The sequence below is a fragment of the Nestor notabilis genome, unplaced genomic scaffold (assembly GCF_000696875.1).
Source record: "Nestor notabilis isolate BGI_N333 unplaced genomic scaffold, ASM69687v1 scaffold7191, whole genome shotgun sequence".
Lineage (NCBI taxonomy): Eukaryota > Metazoa > Chordata > Aves > Psittaciformes > Psittacidae > Nestor > Nestor notabilis.
This window is the reverse complement of record NW_009913459.1, coordinates 60,343-81,770: the sequence shown is the minus strand read 5'-3', so window position 1 is coordinate 81,770 and position 21,428 is coordinate 60,343. Positions and strand designations below refer to the sequence as shown.

Below are 21,428 nucleotides of genomic sequence, written 5' to 3'. Positions count from 1 at the left end.
AAGTCTGGCAATTTGAAGATAACATGGTTGATGCAAGACATGACCTCCCTTACAGAGGGAGATGGAGATTATTGAGTCATTTCTGAGCAGCTTGCTGCCCTCTAGGCTTCTAATTCACATCTCTTGCCAGATTTGAGGAAGCTTGTGCTATTTGCTTCTTTTTAGGAGCATTTCTGACTTCTGGGAAGTGTAATCGGGTTGTGTTTTTGTGGGAGGAGCCTGGTTTTTGTGATTTTTCTTCTTTTTGTGGTATGCCTGAAACTTAGAAGAAATTAAGGTGGGAGTTAAGACGCATGCTAGGCTGGCACCTTTTCAAAGCGTCCACTCCAAGCTGGCTTGATCCAAACCAAGACTTCAAAGTCTGACTGCAAGAGAGGAACAATTTGAATCTTACTGGGGAAGTGCAGAGGAACAGAGGGGAATTTTAATGTCACCAAGTCTGGTACTTGCAGCCAGCCAGTCTCCTTGTGCCTTCAAGTACATGCAGTGGTGTTGACAGCCCCCCAGTGAAAACTTCCTGGGTCTTCCCATCTGCTGTGAATATTAGAATGAATTCCAAAGTTGTTAATTTAGGGGCTACATGAGTTTGTACCAAGAGCTTGCTAAACTTCATCTGTCCTTGGAAAAACCCTGTTGTACAGTCACAGAGTTCACTGTGGGGTTTTTTCATGGTGGAAGAAGTGAAGCCACCCTAGAGCAGGGCTCGCAGGTTCTTAGGTCAGGGGGCTTGCAGGGATTCCCAGCCCTTGCTTGGGACTGCTTTCACTGCAGCGTGTAATGTGTCTGCTCACTGCAGCCCTGTAACCTACTTCTGCAAGTGGTTTATCAAAAGAAGAGAATCTGCATATTAACACACAGTGCAGCCTGCAGCCAGAATACGTCCTAGAAGAAAATTAGCCTAAGAGTTGTTGGGGGATGCCAGGGGAAGCAGTGGCTTTGTTTGTCTTTGCCTCACTCTGGTATCTCTTCTCCTTCAAAAGAGGCCTCAGCATTTCTTCTCTGTGGGGACCAGTGCAGGAGACCCCATGCCAGGCAAGGAGATTGAGGTGTAAGATCCTTCTTGGCAATGCTCTTATGGTGGGGCAGGAGAGAGAAGCCACTGCAAAGCACTTCAGTTCCAGGGGTCACAAAGGAAGGTGTTTGAATTAGGAAATGGTACTGTAATACACCAGACTTCTAAAACTTAATTAAGGGAATTTAAACCTAATTTTGCAAAGCCAGGAGTTTTTATTAGCACTGTTGAGAGGTGCAGAAGTAAAACTCTGTGGACCAGTTTGAAAATCTGTTCCTCATATGGAATGACAGCAATTTCTAGGTTAGAGCTATAGGAGGCAAAGAAGCCAGGCATTAGTAATGCGAACAGCAATGCTAAGTTTGTACTATTTGGAATCTATGCCATATGTTAAGGTCTTACCTGTGTTAAATCAAGAAAAAATAATCAGGTTTTATTCTTGAATGCAACCTGCAGCAGTCTAAGCATTGACCTCCATGTGAAAAGATGAAACTTTTAGAAGAGAACAGCTCAACACAAATGACTCTCTAGTTGTATACCTAAGTACTGAGCTGTTCTGAGATAGATCATGTTGCTCAGATGATTCTGAACAAAGAGCAGCTGATTCCTCCTGAGTGCCTGTTTATAGTGAAGGGTAAAAATAGTGACTTGTATAGACATTGCTCTCAAAGCTGCTGTATGACCGGAGGCTGTGTTTAGAAACACGAAGTGCCAGCTTTCAAGAGCATTGCATGTGAGAAGAGCCGAGCAGAAGCTGCCAAGCTTATCAGTAGGAGAAAACTTTTCTTAGCCTAAACTGTTTGGCAAGGTTTGCTTCTGGTTTTGAGACAATCCATTTGTTCTGACACAACACAAGTGAGGTTTCAGTGAGAGCTAAAAGAAATGAGATTTATTTTTATAAAAGCAAGTAGGGACAGGACAAGGGCAATGGCTTGAACCTGCCAGAGGGGAGATTGAGGTGAGCTCTGAGGCAGAAGCTCTTCCCTGTGAGAGTGCTGAGGCGCTGGCACAGGGTGCCCAGAGAAGCTGTGGCTGCCCCATCCCTGGCAGTGTTCAAGGCCAGCTTGGACACAGGGGCTTGGGGCAACCTGCCCTAGTGGAAGGGGGGGAGGAACTGGATGAGCTTTAAGGTCCTTTCAACCTAAACCAGTCTGGGATTCTGTGAAATGTCATTTTCTTTCTTCAGGCAGGTACATGATTTGAAATGGTCAAGTAGCTTTCTTTTTACTGTCGTAACAAATCAGCAAACATGAAGAAACCCTTGCCTAACTGTGCTCTTCCCTTAAGCTTAGCTGCCACTGAAGAACAGTTCTACATCCAACGTGATAACGAGTACTTTGTTTTGAAAAGAAAGCAGGTGGCTTCCATCAGGGAAGGCAGGGATGGTCAGTATGTTGAAAGGAACTTGGAGGCGACAGCTTTGAATAATGTGTTTTGTAAGATGAAAGCGGGTCAAAAGTATAACATTGAATTTGGAAACAATGAAGGACTTGAATGTTTTCTTTTTTCTCCCCATGTATTTCACAATAAAAGTAGATGTTAAGATTATGCAGGTAGAAAATATGCATGATCAGATTGCCTTAACACATTAACATTAACAGAGTATTTGTAGGTTTATCTTTTTTGTCAGTTCCTTCTGTCTGTCTCTCTTTTCTTTGTCTTATTTGTCTTAGGATGGTAGAAGATGTGATGTCTGTATGTTCTCTGTTGTAAGTAATTCTAAGCTAACAATTCAAGTTTCCTCTTTGATTTATGGGCTTTTTAATTTTACTTATTTAATTTGCAGCATGATCAGTTGCTATTCAGCATGAAGCTTTTATGTTACCTATTTCTTTTCACTGGCACATGTGAAAGCTGTTTTCAGTAAGATGCCTGGCTGTGAATGATTTTGAGGAAGCTATTGCCTCTTTCTCTGTTTGCCTGTCAAAGAAGATCCTCTTTGAAAAATTATATAGCTTTTGTATCCTTGAGCTAAAATACGATAGTTGTGTTTCTACCATAGTACAACAGCATTGTACAATTAGTCTTTTGTAAATACTGTATAAAGAGTTTCTCCTGCTTAAACGAATAATAAGGAGCAATTCTTGCATCAAAACTGGATAATGAGTAGCATCAAACGCACCAATATTCAGCTGTCCAATTTATTTTCCCCTTTAGATGTAGTATTGATTTACCCTCTACTGATTGAAACCCACCATTATTATACCAATCTTGCTATCATTGATCAGGGATGAGCTGGTGGGCCGCAATTTTTGTCACTGCATCTCAGTTCAAACATAGTCTTTATCAGTGAGTTGCTGTGATATTTTTCTCCCTCTTCCTAGTTAGTAACATAAATGTGTTTAAATAACTGGCAAAATGCATCAAGAGAAGAGGTAAATAATTGGCTTATTTCCTGGTTAGAAAATATTTTTAACCAATTGTGAATAAACATAAAGGCAACATTCATAATTGTATACCAGGACATAATGTATGTTCTTCATTCCTTTTGCCTGTGGGATTTTGAAGGGCTCCAGTGTCTGTGCTCCCAATCTGCACTTTGAGCTGTCAAGGGAACTGAAAGCAGAATTGCCGTATCTGTTGTTGTATTTGTTTGAAAAAGGGTCTGTTATATACATTTATAACGATAGAGCTTTGTTCTGGTCAGAACAGCATCTCCCTCAGCTGGTTTCACGTAGTTCATCCAAAACATCCCAATTTTTTTCTCAGTGGTTTATGGGGTCATCAGTGCTTACTGCTCAAGTTCATCACCATTGTATTTCTCAGGTTAAGATGTGATTTAGACCTAATTTTCAGACAGGAAACTGGAGCAGATAGAAGCTAAATAATTTGCTTAAGGGCGCTGAGGATGTCTGTGCTGGAGCAGGGACTTGAATTGCAATCGAGCAGCAACTCTGTTCTGTAAATGTGTCGGTGCTTAGCATGAAAAATATGGCAATCCTGCTTTTCTCAGCTTTTGGGGAATGGAGGTCTGTTCCAAATGCATGACAAGAATACGTACCTGTGGCATGTTTCTCTGTGGTGCTGCTGCCTATTGGATGGGATTTTAAAGCAGATGGGCTTAGAGAGGTTGCATTGTCTGTGGCTGTTGTGCTGAGTGTGAAATGACCTGAGTCTTGCTGGTGTTACCATATTAACGATTTTAACTTTGTTTTCAGTGATACATTTAGGGTGAAAAAATCACCAAAAAGATCCCCACTATCTGATCCTCCTTCTCAGGTAAAGCGCTGCCTTATTCTGATGCATGTAATGTGTGTTCTTGTAGGGGCAAATATGGGAAACTTGTTTTATTTAACTGTAGAATTTTACATTTGGCAATAGAAGAAGCTTTTGTAAAGAATATAAGCATATTGGTGTCCAAGTATAGCACATTGGGTTATAATCATAAGGTATTAAGCTTTTAGTTTCTAGAAGCATGTATACAATGTATATTAGATCTAGAATTTGCTCTGAGTATTCCAATTAGACTGTTGGTAAATGCACTTCAGAAGGCCCTATATTACAATAGAGTGATGATATGAATAAATATCTTCAGTTGTCTGAAAAACAGACATAGCTATCTACCCTGGAATTTTTAGATTAGAAAGTAAGAAACTAAATGCATCAAGTTGGTGGGCTGGATGGGAAATAGAAATAAACCAAGTGGGCTGATCTACCAGGAACATGTGCTTGGATGGTTTTATTCCTTGTTGTAAACTGCTCGCAGGTGGTTTTCTTGGAAGAGAAGTTCACAAAAGCTGTTCTGCCTTACAAAGGCCTCACTGCTTTGATGTGCCACAGCTCCTTCCACGCTGCTGTTCATCTTCCTGCTATCCATCCTACCCTTTTCTTTGTGCTGCTTGACAGCACAGAAGCGAAGAAAGGGTTCATGACCTCACAGACCTACGAAGGTTTGTCCCTGTGAGGGAAGCCTAAAAAGTCAGTTTTGGTAGTCAAAGACTTCAGTCATGGGTGATGTTTGCCACTTACGTCAAGTGTCTAACAGCTTTAAACAGCTCTGGTTTCTCCTTCTTCCCTGTTCTCAAGGAACCTTTGCAATGCAAGTGTTTATCATGAAAGAGTTTAGTTATCCTGGGAAGACTTGCTGCCAGTAGAGTACCAAATGACGTACTTGAAGTATTTTATACAGAGCCGCAGCATAGAGTGTGGATTAAATTAAATTACAATTAAAAAGATGACTCTGGTCAGGCAAAGGAACTCAGAGAGTTCAACGTGTTAATGAAAGATAACGGGATTAATTGGCACTTGTTTTCTGCAGGATGCCACTCCACTGCCAACTCCAGAAACACCTCCCGTCATATCCACGGTGGTTCATGCGACAGATGAGGAGAAACTGGCGTCTTCAGTGACTAGTCAGAAATGGACCTGCATGACTGTGGACCTGAACACGGATAAGCAGGATTACCCACAACCCTCTGATCTGTCTACATTTGTGAATGAGACCAAGTTCAGCTCTCCTACAGAGGGTATGCTTTGTATAAAGGGCTGTCTGCATCCAGCTCGTGCTGTATTTATTGAGGAAAGGGTTTGGTTTATTCGAAGATGTTGGCATGTACTTCGCTTAATAGAAACTGCATTATTTGGGAACCCTGAAAATGATGCTCTTTGGACCAGTCCAAGGAACTTGTCAGTTATGGGGAGCTGAGTGTAAGACCCCAATAGTCCGACCTTGAGTTTTCAAGGAAGAGCAGAGAGGAAGCTCAAAGGAAAATGAAAGGAGTCGTCAGAGAAAGGCTTTCACTTCCTTTATATGATTAATTGTAGCATGCTCTGTTCTTCTGTGCATGCTACTTGTTCTCTCTGTGCTTCACAGGAGACTGTGGTCTGACACTGCCCTCAATTAGTGCTTTTAGATCCAGAGTCACTGAACTACTGGTTTTGCCTGAGCCTGTTCCACTAACCTGAACAGGAGACAATCCCAGCTTAAAACTCTGCTCAAAGTTTGTCTGTTGCATACAGGCCCTTCACATGCCATCTCTCCTCCAAGTTCCTAGTATCCAGGTATCTCTATGCATAAAAATAGCCAGGATATCCCCTGCATACAATAGTTATCATTGATGTGCCAGAAAAGATTTCCTTCTAGATCAGCTTATTAAGACTTTCTCCTGTCATACCTTCCTGTGAGCAGCGGTGAGCTAAAGAACTGTCATTGCAGGTCTCTGAAATATGGAAGAGAGGGAATTTAGGAAATGTGTGTGGCCTTCCTTCAGGTTCCTGGAGGGAATACAGCTTTGCAACATCTGCTCTGCTCCAAGGGCAGCTTTTCAGCTTTGTGGGTGGGAAAAATGTATGACTTTAACTTGGCTGAAACTTTCTTTGTGATCAGAATTTATTCCCCCCCAGCCTTTCAACCCATGTCCCAGCCTACCACTGAAGCTACTTGATGCCATTTTAGACTGGGTCTGAGGAGTTTTTGCCTAATGAAGAACTGCTAAGCTCTTAGGTCAAATGTGTTTGACATTAAAAGGCAGGAATAATCACAGTGTTTTTAATGGGACTGCACATGTTCACATGCACGTGCTTATGTGTTTGCGTGGCCTGGCCTTTTGGAAATGTGTTACTTATATGTGTACAGAAAAGTATTTCAGTCTGGATAAATCCTTTTGGCTTTATTGTCAAATCATAAATATTAGACAACAGATTCATTTAATTTGTATTAAAAAAAATCAAATACTTTTCAGAAAATCCCCCCAAATCTGGAAAAAAAAAGGAAATGATATGGAACAAAAGAATAGTGAGGGATACTCTAAAGCAATCATTTTAGCTATCGAAGTGGATAGAAGAAAGTGAGCAAAGCTCCTAATTAAATGCTAATTGTCTTGTCTCCTGTGTGCTGCATGGTGCTGGCAAGTTTCAGATTACTGCCTAATTATAATCAACGATGCTTCCGCTTTTCACATCTCTTACAAATAATAATTCCCCCCCATGACAGTCTTGCTCCTGAGGCATTGAGAAATCCTTGAGTAATTCCAGGGCTGTTCCTCCATGCGGGTATTTTTACCCCTCCCAGACATCAGTATGAGTGTTATCCTGTAACCTAACACGGCTTTTACACAGATACAGCCCAACTACTGAGTCAGCCACTCCATCCAGCTCTCATCTGTTGCGTGCGCTGCTTGTAACTGCTGCCATTTTCATGTGGCACAGACCAGAAATAAGCAGTAATTATTAGCAGAAAATGCTGATGTAATCTTGCAGCTATTTGTAGGAGGAGTTGGAGGACATCACTTAGTAAGTCTGTTGTATGTATTTCTAAAAGGTAATTATCTTACTTCATGGGATATCCTGGGCATTTGTAACGTTGAATGTATAGAGATAACCAGAGATCCTAAGATTTTGGAGGGGAGATGATGTGTTAGAGGAGAAACCTAGGAGAGGAGGTAGAGTCTAATTATGCTGGCAACTTCTGAGGGTAGTGAGATGAAACAAACTGCGTTTAGCGAGCCGTGTTATTCCCTTTGTTTCTAGCTGAAGTATTTCCATCTGTGTCGTGCTGGGGCTTTTTAAATCAGTAAAGTTAAATACGTGTTGTCCCAAAAAGCAGCTTGGTTTGCAATAGCAAAGCTGCTACCAGCCCTGCAGGCAGCTGGAAGATCTGTGCCAGCAGAGGACAGTGCCGGTACACCTCCTGCCCATGAGCATGCCTGTACCCTTGCTTGCCAATTGATCTCTGGGGTTGTAAAGCTGCTCCAGAAGCATTCATGATGCACCTCACTGGGCTATGTGTAGATAAATGAAATAGAGAAAAGCAGTTCCTAAACCCTGGATGCTCTTAGCTGGTATTTCATGTTTTCTCCTGCAATTCTGCATTTAGTGGGTGGTTTGAGTCTCATGGTTTCAGGTTTGGTTTGGCTTTCACTAGGAAGAAACTTGTATCTGATACCAGGATGTTGTCCATCTTGCTTGGCTCCCTATTACCATTAAAAACATGTGGTGCTATGAATTTAAACATGAGGAGCCTGCTATTATAACATTCTCTTCACTTGGATGTTTTACTATTAATACCTCCCACATGTCAGGTACTAAGAGTTTGTGGCTGTTCCTCTTCAGTGGTTGTTTGACAAAACACATAGACTTGTGGAATGTGTTATAAAAAACACTGAGTATTTTAAACTCACATTGCACCCTTTTACTCTTTCTCCTTTTTTTAACAGAACAGGTAAGAGATTGTCTTTATGGTTGGTTTGTTTTTAAAGAACAAATGTTTTAATGATGCCTTCCTGCTACAAGCCCTACAGTTCAAAAGCAGACAAATCTAGAAGAATTTGAGCACATCCTTCTGTCATAATGTTAGTGTGCCATTCATTAGAACTTCTCTATAATGGAAATGAAATTAGACAGTGGTTTTTGAACTTAACTCATGGAAACAGTAAATAGGGCATTAGGACAAATCAATCATGCTTTTAGTTTTTAAAATTAGGTGAGTCGGAACAAAGTCTTTGCTTTTATTTGGGTGTAGGAAGGTGTTTTATCTGTCTGCCTCTATATCAGCTACTGGGTGACCATGGATTGGAAAGAAACGCTGGGTATTCCCTCCAGTGTAATTAGGAGATCAGAAGTAGAGAAGCAATAAAGATTTGCATTTTTATTAGGCTTTAGATTTGGAGTTCTTTGTAAATCTTGCTGCCTTAGGCATTTCCTTGGAATGTAAAATGTGGAAACAGCCCAGAAAGCTGTGCTGTTGTCTCACCCCTTCTCCAATGAGCATGCATGGATTTTAGGTATCTTTTTATCTTAAGTGATACCACAGTAGTTGTTCTTAATTAAGAAATGGGTGATAAGCATTAAGAAAAAGAAATTATTTAATTTCTCAATAGCTTTTAGAACCTTTCTGCATGCATCAAAGGAAACTGGTATCAGCATCACCAGTTACTGAAAACTGTGGTTTCTGTGATAACTTTCATAGAGGAAACTTATCTGTGCTCTGAAAGCACCCTGCAACTTTCTCAATATTCTGGCCCCTGGGGCAGAATCTGCAGCAAATTGATGAAGTTGAAATTTTCCAGGCAAATGATTTTGCCTGAAACATGTCCTGGGTTCATCGTTGAAAATCAGCCTTCTGCTTTCTCTCTGTATATTCTATTTTTAGTACATCATGGCAAAGTATGGAGCAGGATGGGAGTGGCCCTTGTGAATGAGAGGAGATCTCATTTACTTCTGCAAAAATCATTTCAGGCATTTAATGGCTCTTTTTTGTTTCTGTTGCAGACTTGGAATATGGCAACTCATATGAAATAGAATATATGGAGAAAATAGGCTCCTCTGTGCCTGTAAGTTCTCAGTTCCATTTCCATTCATTTGCATTCCCGTGTCATAATATACTATCCTGATAATGCCTCACTACCCCTTAAGTTAATTGTAATGTGCCTGCAGCAGATTTGCACAACCAGTTCCTTTGAATTGGCATAACTGGGGTAAACTGCATGTGCTTTGTTGCCCTGTATCCTGTACAGCTTGTTCCACTTTATTGTTTTATTTTTGAGCCAGCATCATAGCAGTTCTTTCTGGAGGTGAAAAGCAAATCGGAATTTCCAGCAGTGTAGAGTGCAGACCTGTCTATAGCAGCTATTGAAATAGTTTTAGAGTGAAACTTTTAAGAAGATGGAAAGAATACAGAATGAATGTGGACTATGGAATGTTATCCATTGTTTTGCCTTACCTCTGTTTAAGTCATAGGTTTGATAGCTCAACTAGATCCAGTGGGGCTACATCCACACGGGAAGTCAGAAAGTCAAGTGTGTATGTCAGGTGCTTAAACTGATGAGAAGTTTCAATGAATATTTTAGTAACACTTTCAGTCAGGGGATGTCTCCTGCTTGACAGGACCAGAAATCTGATTAACCTCAAAGTGAGAGAATAAGAGCCATTACAAAGAGTGAACTGTTTAGGTTTTGTTCTTTAATGGTTTCTTCCTTAAAGGGATCATCTCACTATCAGTTAGCATATTATTATGTGCTATATACTATATTATCAGTTGTCTGTCAAGTCATTTGGTCACCTAAGGCTTCACTGACCTGAATTAGCTTTAATGGAGAATGGTTGAGTTGCTTAATGACTCTTTCTTTTCTTGTTGCCAGCAGGATGATAGCACCCCGAAGAAACAGTCTTTATACCTAATGTTTGATGCACAGCAGGAGAGCCCAGTCAAATCACCTCCCATCAGACTGTCTGATTCCACAACACCATGCTCAGGGTATGTCTCTGCAAGCAAATTCAGCAATGGAAAAGGATGGAAGGGAGACAGGCTAACATCACAGCACATACACAACAATCCTTCTTCTCTCTGCCTCTGTGTTGCTGAGTTGTTTGTTTGAAAATAGATTCCCATCTGTGTTCATATATGACAGAGAATAAAGGGCAAAGATACAGAAGTTTTATAATGGGAAGGAATAAGGACATGTATTTCTGCTTAATGTTCTTATTAAATAGAGTCACAGTGGCAACTGTTTCACTAGACAATGGCTTCCTACTCACAGCTTTATTCCAGATACTGAGGTCATTTCCATATCAATCTAGAAATCTCCTAATTGCAACTTTTCCCTTGGCCTCCTTCTGAAGAAGGAGTCTAGTTCATAAGAACAGGATGTGGGGGTTGTATTTACTTCCGAAAATGTTGCTTGTTAAGGACATCTGTTCTTGTTAGTACAAGTTGTTTGTTGGGAGAGGTGCAGGTCACAGTGAGAAAGGGGTAAAAAGGCAAGTGAGAAATATTTAAGGAATGTGTGTAACCTTTCTGGTGGAACTGGCTTTATTTAGATGACTCTGGTGCAATGCTTTGAAAGGGTGTTGCAGAGTGTTATGAGATATGATATGAAGCTCAGTTGAAACAGTGCAAGTATATTTATAGATATACACATGTAAGCCATGAAGAGGGCTCGCTTAGTTGTCACCAGAGGCAGAATTGTAAGAACCTTGTACTCCCCCATGAAAACATGTACACAATCTTTCTCCAGGTCAAGTTTTGAAGACCCTGAAGCCCAGCAGTCCTCTGGAATGAAAATACAACATCCAGCTTCCCGAGTCCTAGCTGCCAGCCAAGAGGCACACTTACAGTCACCTGACAAGTCAAAGCAGAAAGACCTAGAGCCCATGACCCTAGGAACAACTCCAGAGGCTATTGAAATAGTAAGTAATTTATGATAAGGGTTTGGGAATCATTTTCTCCACAGAAATTTCTCATGTCATATAAGAGGTAGGAAAGGTGGATCTTGGAAGCAGAGTGAAACTCAACATGGTACTTGAAGATCTTGGTAGCAGCATGTGGTAGGACTCAAATGAGTCCAGTTGATGGAACTGGAGGAATTCAGAAGAACTTTCTGAATTCTTACTGTAGCTCAACATGTTATTGTGATAACTAATTCTAAGTTGATGCTTTGAAGGGTTGTTTTGGTTTTTTTCTCACACAGGCCTTTCTACACTGTGCTTTAACCCAATACCTTTCTGAATTCTTACTGTAGCTCAACATGTTTTTGTGATAACTTATTCCAAGTTGATACTTTGAAGGGTTGTTTTGTTTTCTTTTTCTCACACAGACCTTTTTACACTGTGCTTTAACCCAATACTTGAAGAAATATTTTATATAGAAGATAAATGGGTTGATATAAACATAGAGACATGATTGTTGCATGTCCTGTGAAACTGCAAGATTTTGTTGGTAATGAACAGGTGCCCTTTCACATTTCTCTATAAACTGTTTACTGTATTGATGTCATCTGATAATGTAAAATTCACTTTTTTGATCATTAGAACTCATTCCACCCTAAATCACTTTTTTTTCAGTGTTTGGATTCACTTTTTTCTCTGGGTTGGATTTGAATTAGTGGTGAGCCCTTCCTTGCTTCCAGCCTGTGCTGTGTACAGACATCAGAGCACTGGTTCTCAAATTCATGAAGGTTCCCTCAAGGCTTCCACTTTTCCAGGCAAACTTGTTTTACAAATGCCTGCAGCACTAGGCATGCTAAGCTACATGACAATGTATTTAGTGGGGAGTCAAAATAAGAAGAAGCTGACTTAAATACTGTGTTTAATTTATATTAATGATGGTGTTGATACCATCTCAAAACATTTTTTATAAGCTGTGAATACTTTCCTCACTGCAGAGAATTTTGGGTACTCAAATCCCAGTGTTCTTGTTTGTGTCATTCTAATTCCATTCTCTTATTGTGCATTTATCCTGATCATATTGTAACTGTGAACATAATTTAGTCTATCCCCAGTAAACAGCAAAAGACTTTGTAAAGACTGCAAAAGCAGTCTTGTAGAGGATCCCCTCAGTTTTGATGGTCTTCAAAGCTTTTGGACTGCCTTAGAGATGCCCGAACTGAACATAAGCTGTTATATGAACAAATCCTATGGTGACTTTCAAAACTTGAAGTATCAAGAGTGGGCTGTGGTCCTTGGTTTGAGAGCCATTGCTTCAGAGATCCTAATATTACTTATTTCATGTTAGTCTTGGAAATTTGACTCAGTTTTTGAATTAGGCAGAATTGTTCTTGATGTTTGCCTGTTACCTGTGAACCATGTATTCAAAAGTAATCTTCAGTGGGGCATGAAATTACTAGGAATCAAAGATTTGCAAACACCTATGTTGCTTGTGGCCTGAACTAGATGGGCAAAATCTCTGTTGCTTATTCTGTATCCTTCTTACCCTTCAGACGTCTCCTGAAGACTCCTTTGTCTCTGCTGATGCTCTTCTCAATAGGATATCTAAGAAAACCTCAATATGTGAGCAGCCTGAATATCTAGATCCTGACTTAGCAGAAAAGAACCCCCCAGTATTCGCTCAGAAGCTTCAGGTTTGTAGCAGAAATATAAATGTCACTTTTCTTTAAGTTTCTCTATACACAGGTATAGAAAAGGGTGGAGGGAGGCTTGGAGTGGAGGCAGGATAGAAGCAAAATAATGATTTGATTGTTTCCAAAGTAACTTTGGTCTTTCAGGAACTTAAGGAGCAGAGATATTTAATTTAATTCATATAATACATAAGCCTAAATTTCATCCACACTTTCAGCTGTATCAGTCATGTATATATTTTGCAGAAGTCTTTATAAAGCACATCTTTTAAGCTTGAACACAGGACTTGGTGTGTGGAGAGTTGCCTTACCACCTGGCCTCAGTAGGTCTGTACGCAGAGATTCATTTTCAGATCTTTAGGCCCTAATTCTGCTGAAGTGAAAATTAGGCTGTATTTTTCTAGTAATCTAATGCAGAATTTGGCATGGCTTCTTCTAGGAAAAGCAAATTGATCTGCAGGCCTGTATGTCAGGATGTATTTTCTAGTGTATATCTAATGAAATTTTAAGACAGCAAAGGTTGACTTGAAAGCAGCAGCTGGTATAAATCCACATAAAATGAATATGAAAGGTGAAGAGTCCATGAAAAACAGCTCTAGCTTTGGAAAACATTTATTTTACCTAAATGTTGTTCATACTTACCCTAACAAAAACTGTTTATACAGCTACCTCAAAACAAACCAGCAACTGGAGTTCTGTATCATTTTTCCAGACATGAAGTAAATATGGGATGTGTTTGTCACCCAGGAGTTGTCTGAATGAAATATTAAAATATAACATTCCATTTTTTAATGTGTTAAACATTTTTGCTATGTTCTTAATACATTTTTTTCTGTGGATTGCTCACAACCAAACACTTGACAGGAGGAGTTAGAGTTTGCTGCAATGAGGATAGAAGCATTGAAGTTAGCCAGGCAGATTGCCCTGTCTTCTTTCTGCTCCAAGGTATCTGGTTTGTGCCTGCCATGAGTGTGTGTGAGTGTGCACAGACTAAGAAACCGAGTGCTGCTTTGTCTCTAACAAGGTAACTAAGGCTCTCAGAGTGCAGTGCTAAGCTGTGCGCACCCCAGTGTGACACCAAAGAGCATGCTGAAAGCAGTGCTGCACACAGAAATGCTGTCACCTGCTCCACTCACAGAGTACTGCTACCTCCAGATTAACAACAAGCAAATCTGAAGGCAAGAAGCAGGCCCATACCTTTTGCAGGAGACAGATTCTGCAATCTAGGTGGACTTTTGACATTTGCCTACAGGAAGATCTGTCCTAAGATGTTTGATGGCAAAGCAATACCAAACCTACTTCTCATAAAGCTGGTGTAGATTTTCCACGTAGGGACATTTTGCCTTTTGTTGGTATTTTCAGCTTGAAATCAGACCCCTTGACCTTCAGAGTTTAAAAGTGAGAAACTCAATCATCTCTGCCTTCAGGCATCTGAAGAAAGGGACTACAGCAGGTTTGGAAGGGCTATATTGTTCCCAAGGGAAAAAGGCTTCCCAAAACAATGTGTCTTTATTCCTGAATCACAGAATCCCAGACTGGTTTGCATTGGAAGGGACATTAAAGCTCATCCAGCTCCAAACCTCTCCCACGGGCAGGGACACCTTCCACTAGAGCAGGTTGCTCCAAGCCCTGTCCAGCCTGGCCTTGAACACTGCCAGGATTGGGACAGCTGATTCCTTTCAGATTTGTGGGTGTATTAAAGTATGTGGCTAGAATCTTATCTTTAATCAAGAAAAATGTGCCATTGTCATCATTAGATGGATGTTTGTAAATCCTTGTGTGTTACCCAGGGAAGATTCTGAGCCACGGAACTGTTACAGTATGTATTTGCTTATGTGCAGTTATATTTTAAAGATGCTTTTTAACATCATTAAAGCATTTTCTTTTAAAAAGAACAAGCTTATGAACTCTGCAGAACTTAGAATGAGGGAATGAATTTCATGTGATGTTTTAGAAAATGCCATTAAACTGTATAACAAGGATAGCAAAAATGGTAAGCAGAGACGAGGAGAGAAAAAACAAGCAGAACTCCACCCTCTGATGGAGAATCAGCAGTGTCTGAATGTTCATGAAGCCCCATGTTGGTCCAGTCATAGGAGTGCTTTTAGCTGAATACTGTGGGTGTCATGTTGGGCTGGGAAGGACTCCTGTCCTTGTATAACTTTACTATTTCAGTGGGAGGTTGCTGCTGTTAAATTAGCCTATGATGACAACCCTTGTGACCTACAGTGACCGATGGCCTTGATTAAGGATAACAGAACCCACCAGATGATTGTGGTGACTTAAATTCAGATGCGAACTGGCAGAATTCCCTTTGGTTGGCAGCCCTCAGTTCTTTTCTTAATGTTGTATAATTACATTTAACATTTGCTAAACCATTACAGGATGGGTAACAAGAATAGGATGCTAAATAAAGATGCGAGCACTTGTTTATGGCAAGTTAGGTCAATGCAAAATGAAAACATTTTCTGCTAGGGCTAGGACTAGGGCTGAGAATAAGGATGTGCAGTTTGTTGTTCTAAGGCAGAGGGAAGTTATTTCAGCACTCCCAAACTTCTTGTCACAGACTTCAACAACAGCAGGACTAGTCATCTACTTGTACATTGCCAAAGATTTCTGAGACCAATTGACACTTCTCTATTAAACAGTCTCCATTAGGACATCCTGTGCAACTCGAACCATAGAATCCCAGACCGATTTGGGTTGGAAGGGAGCTTAAAGCTCATCCAGCTCCAACCCCTGCCACGGGCAGGGACACCTTCCACTAGAGCAGGTTGCTCCAAGCCCCTGTGTCCAACCTGGCCTTGAACACTGCCAGGGAAGGGAAAGAAAGAAAATAGAGCAGAAAGCTGATACTGTTTGTGTCCACCACCCTCCAAATGCTGAGGTGATGCAGAGTTGGTTGGTGAAATAAGATCCAAGGAAAGGAGAGAAACCAAAGGGAATGGCATTGTCACAAATGTTATCAGTGTGTCACAGCTCTGGGGGCTCTCGTGGTGGTGAAGGAGGAATATTTCCTTCAAACAGGGATATAATCTTTCCTAGTAAATCTTTGCAGGCAGAGAATTTATGTTTGTACTTTACTTGCTTCTCAACATATTTGCAAGCATAAATGCATCTTGTGTTGCCTCCATTGACCTGTCTGCACACACATCAATTAGTTAACAGAGTGCATCACTTGATATACACCCAGCACTATTTGAGTTCTTGTAAAGTGCAAGCTAATTTCCATCAGGGCTAGAGACATATTCCTCTGAAGAGTATGATAAAAATGAGGTTTCATTTTCATTCCAACGCCTTTCTCTATTTTCTTTCTTTTTGACCTTTGGAATTGAGGTAACTGCATCTGGTTCATCAATGTGCATTTATTCCCTTTCTGGCCAGGTGTCTGGTTTCTGTGAAAGATGCTGGGAAGAGAAGGAGCATCGTGTTGGGCTCTCATATATTTACACTAAGATTGCAGTGACCTACATTTAGTAGCAATTCCCCTGCAGAATTTAATCTTTCTCTGTGAGGTTCAGCGACTTACAAATCCCTATTCTCATTATTACCCCAGTTAACTACTTACCTTCTCAGCAATTAAGTGTTCAGCTTGAAGCATTGACAGTTATTTTGGGTAACACCACCATCCTGTTGGTCAGGTTATATTATTTTCTCAGGATAGGAATATTTGGAGGCAGCAAATAACAGTCCCTGGATAGTGAATCAGTTTGGAGCTGTGTAAAACTGGCGTTTGAAGTAACACCATGAGGTCTTTTGCTGGTTCCTCCTGCTGAAAAGCCCAGTTGTGACTTGTGTGAAGTGTTCCCAGTGGTAGGACAATACTGGTTGAGTCACCACCACAAGCATTTCTGCTCAATGGTTAAATTCCAAGAGTTTTTGCAGTCATCTTTGGAAATTTTAGGTTGTTTTGCCTGTCATTGTTGCTGTTCTTTCGTACAATTTACTCTAAGAGAGAATTAAAGAAATATTAGAGGGGCGTTGAGCACTCTATAAAACATATGCATAAATATGTGTTCAGTGCTTTAAATATTCTTTTTTCTTTAAAAATATTCATCATCCTGGCAGTTACTTTGACACATTTTAATGTGAGCTGGAGGAAACTTGTGTTTCTCTTGCCACAATTAATATTTCCCAGCAATCTCTTTATGAGATCCAGCAAATGGAGCTGCAGGAGGCTTTTGAAATAGGATACATACAGTCCAACAGATTGATTTTCAGGATGGCCTTTCTTTTAAGGACAGCTTTGATGATCTAATGGTTCTTTTTTTATCTCTTAGTTATTCTTGCCTTATATTTGAGGAGGAGCTAAAGTATATGTCTTTAAAGTTGGGATATTGAGTTGAACCATCAGTATCTGATTTATTGACCCTTTTACTTTTACTTGTATCTGTGGACAGCACCACGTGTCTTTGTATTTATGCATTTACACAGATGTCTGAGCTTGTGTCCCAGCTGTATGTTTTCCTGTATAGTTGTTGTATATTAGGAAACACTTTCAAGAATACAGGCTATTATTGTATAACTTTAATAGATCTTATGTAGGAAAATCCACTGGATTTGAGGTTGTACCCGCTAGTTGTACTGGAATCAATCATTATTTGTGTGTTCATGGCTAACTGTAGCAAAAAAAGGATGGCCTGCTCCATAAATGGGAGAAGTAGTAGTCAATTCACTCCCATGTTTAAAATGAACAAAAAGCCCAAAGCAAATTATTGAGAGCTTCTTATACAGACACAGTGTGATGGGGTTTAAGTATGTTTAGCTTATTCTTGCTCTAATTAAATTTGCTTGCCCAGTCTTTAATGTTGCTGGTGTGGTTTCTCCATGTTGCCTACAGATGTGATATCTGGAACATCTAGTCCTGTATTTATCTCAAGTGAGCATTGTATGCAGTTTTTAATACAGCTTCTTCAGTAAGGTATAATGTGAGGACTTGGAATGGATTGCAACAAAATTAACAGTGGGTTTGGATCCTTTCTATTATTCCAGGCTATGCAAGAACTGTGAGCAAGTGAGCATTGTATGTAGTTTTTAATACAGCTTACAGTGGCAATAGCCAGCCAGGCAGAGTATGTTAGCTGGTTGATGGTGAGATGCAAAGCATAGGTAGGGGACACAGGGACGTACAGCTGTGGTGGGGCTCCTGCCATAGAGGGGTTTGCTATGGATGTTGTCTAAAAATGTGGTGGTTTTGTTGTTTAGTATCTTCCTAACTGTCTTTTACAGTCTCCTTGATTTTAACGTGCTGTAACTCAGATTGTTTGTACCTAGAGCTGTTTGCAAGACGTCTTGTGCGTTTCAGTGGCACATCACTCTTTTCTACTCTCTTCCTCACTTCACATGCTGCTGTCCTTCTTCATTAATCTGGGCTGCTGACATGAGCAAAATTGGCAGCTGCAAATAAAACCTTCTTTAACTTACTAATCGCATGGTAAATACCAGTGGGGCAGCAACATCACTTGTATATTCACACCTGTAATGTAATTCTGTTTACGACAGATACAGTATATTGGCAGGTCAGACCTAAGAGAACTGTCCTCTTGCTTCTGGTTTCTTACTCTGTTTTTATGGATGCAGAGTTCTTCTTAACAAGCTCTCTGTCTCCAGTTTTAATTCCCTCTGCTGTTGTGCATTTCCTGTGGAAGTTATGGTGAAACTTCCGCACCAGAAAGTAGTAAGTTTTCCAGTATAGGACCTTAAAATATTGGTAGCAAGATGCTGCCTTTATTTCCTCTCTATAAGAGTAACATGGCTGTCTTGGTGCTTACTATGGCTTTTAAATGTGTATTTTATGATTGCTAAATTGAATGTTCCTTGTCAGTGTTATTGCTGTTAAAACTTAGTAGTGCACAGGATTCTAGTCCTAGCCCAGGACCCTGGTGCCTGGCACTACACCCAGGAAACATATAAGCTAAACACGTATTTAATGCTTCATTTCTTTGTATTTAAAAAAACAAACACACAGAGAGAACCTGCTATCCCAGCAGATGTTTCCATCTCTAAGAGTGCACTGTACTCCCGGATCGGCACCGCAGATGCAGAGAGCACCACGGGTCTCCTCTACCCCCAGCAAGACTTAGACTCTGCACTACGACTCGCCAGAGCAGAGGTAATTTTATTCACAATTTGGAAAGAGGAAATATGTGCCCCTTGTGGTTTCCTTTTTTCCTGTTTTCTCCCAAATCATTCGTATTATGGACACTTGTTCTATTCTGGAAGCCATTCTCAGCCGTGCTAAAGCCACAAAATGCACTATGCTGTAAGTTTTACTTTATGTGACATCAGTGAAAAGCAGACATTATATGAACATGAATCTTTATTGGGTTTAACCCCAAGTGTACTCTGTGCGTCTTGACATTGCTGTGTAATTACATAAAAATAGTCAGGTGCTAGAAATAGGAATAAAATAGTGTATTTTACAAAGCTACATATAAGATTAGTCTGGTTAATAGTGACAGTTTAAAAATGGGTGCAACCGAGTGTTAGAGTATTCCAAACTTTATGATTGTGTGGAAGGAACACAATCCTTTGGGTATAAAATGTCATGGACTGTCAGCCCTAAACACATAGACAGAAGCAGTAGGGACCATATTCCAAACCCCTGTACAGAAATGTTTCAGGTTTACACCAGGTCAGATCAGACACGGTGTAGTGCGATACAGTATTTCTTGACGAGTGTCCTTGTTATAAGCATGAATGAAACACTTGGGTTTACTGTGGGGTTTTTTTTCCTTTGCTTGCTTTTTTCAGATTGTGGCCAAGGAAAGGGAAGTATCTGAGTGGAAAGAGAAATACGAAGAAAGCAGAAGGGAAGTGATGGAAATGAGGTGGGTTATTAACTTGTCCCTAATCACACAGTGACAGAGAGTCTCCTTTCAGCCTGTGGACACCACACAGAGTACCACAATTGTACAGCTGTTTGGGTTAGCTGAACTTGCTTGGTTATTTTTAACTGCAGGCTTTTATTGATCCTAAACTGATACTTTGCCTTTGCTCTGAATGGTGGGTACCCCTCTTCAGGGTGATCATTGTACACTTCTATGTTGCTAATCTCATTTACATCACCAAAATACTGAAATAGGAGAGGTCTTAATCTAGGTTAATGGTAGCAAAGAATTTCCTCCAGTTCGTGCTGTGAATTCTCTCATGGATTGCATAGGGAAGTTTCTGTTGCCTGACTGGATGAATCCACCTGCAGAACTGGCAGAGGTATACACATGCTAATTTAAAGTCCACCCTGTCATAATTTAAGCCACAACACACTCTCCACAAATAGTTTTGCCAACAGAGAAAGAATGTGAAGGTTTGCAGATGATATGGGTAATACAGGACATTATTGTAACAGGTTTTTAACAACAGAAAACAAAATCCCAGTTGCCAGTAGAAAACCATTTCCTGCAAAGGAACCACTCTAGCATCTGAGCCTTGACTTTCAAGGAGATTCTGCCCCCTTTTCTTTGAACTGAGCTGATTTTTAGTTAAGCAATAATTGTCTTGGATTTTTCTCATTTTACCAATGAGTTTGACCTGCTCGTCAGTCTGAATCGTAGAAAATCATCACTTGCAAAAGAGAATGTATAAAAGTATTTCATGGAGTCTTTAAAGCCTATTATTTTCTATCTTCCAATAAACAGAAAAAACATTCCCTCCTTAAATCATAAATAAAAGGAAACACTCAGATTGTTTTAGCATCCTTCTTTTAAGTAATAATGTCTGCAATCACTTCTGAGACAGAATGTTCTTCAACATCACTTCTGTTCTAGCATCTAAAATTTAATGTCTTGGGGGTTTAAAGCTAAAGCAAATGAGCTGTGTCAAGTGATGACCTGCACATGTAATTCCTGCTTATATGCAGGAAAACTGCACTGAAGGAGTAAGGGTAAAAGGGAACTGTGGTGCAGAACTCAGCGAACGCCAGCATGGATGCCAGGAGTGGCACATGGCAGATTTGAATAGTGCAGCACAGGGCTTGGAGCCAAAGCATCTTAAGAGAAGCATCTGCAGAAGGCAAGGGCTTTAGCTCTTTCAGAAGGCATCTCTCAGCACCCTGCTGAGCTCTCTCCCCTCTTGTGCTCTGCTTGGGCAAGGAAGCAAATCCCTCGCATTGCACTCAAATGCATAATGAGGCAAAAAGGAAAGGAGCTGCTGCAAGCACTCACACTGAGGAAGCAAAACAAGGGATGAACAGCGTTAGGAACTGTGTAAGCAATGTCTCAGCATTCAGCACACCCTTAAGTGCAGTATTTGGTCTGTTCTCTGGGTGCACGTGCCTGCTGGCTGCCAGTGGGCACTGACAGATGTTGCTTATTCCTTAGTGAAAGGAGAGCAGGGGCTGACACGGAGTGGCTGGCACACTGTAGATGTGTACCTTCCTCTTCCTCACAGCAATTTGCTTGTGTGTCTATACCCTCCATAAGGTTGGATTTGAAAAAACCACATTAAGCCAAATTTCCCACACGTACATCCCTAGAACACATGGATGAAAAAAATACCAGACTAGTATTGTCACAAAATGCTAAAATATGGATGTGTGCATGAAGATTTCTCTTGGAAGATTAAATGTTGAAACTGTCCACATGTGGGAAATTAGAGATGCAGCAATTAGATATCGCATAATGATA

The 21,428-nt window shown here is 40.5% G+C and overlaps 1 protein-coding gene across 1 annotated transcript in view; it reads left to right on the top strand.

The window, feature by feature from the left end:
- TACC2 (transforming, acidic coiled-coil containing protein 2) overlaps positions 1-21,428 on the top strand; it is a 42,298-nt gene that overhangs the window by 9,168 nt on the left and 11,702 nt on the right. The window contains exons 3-10 of the mRNA XM_010023215.1: positions 4,183-4,231; positions 5,271-5,478; positions 9,221-9,282; positions 10,090-10,205; positions 10,966-11,137; positions 12,667-12,807; positions 18,773-18,916; positions 19,558-19,634. Of these exons, the coding sequence (XP_010021517.1) occupies positions 4,183-4,231; positions 5,271-5,478; positions 9,221-9,282; positions 10,090-10,205; positions 10,966-11,137; positions 12,667-12,807; positions 18,773-18,916; positions 19,558-19,634 (969 nt within the window). The remainder of the gene's footprint in view (positions 1-4,182; positions 4,232-5,270; positions 5,479-9,220; positions 9,283-10,089; positions 10,206-10,965; positions 11,138-12,666; positions 12,808-18,772; positions 18,917-19,557; positions 19,635-21,428) is intronic.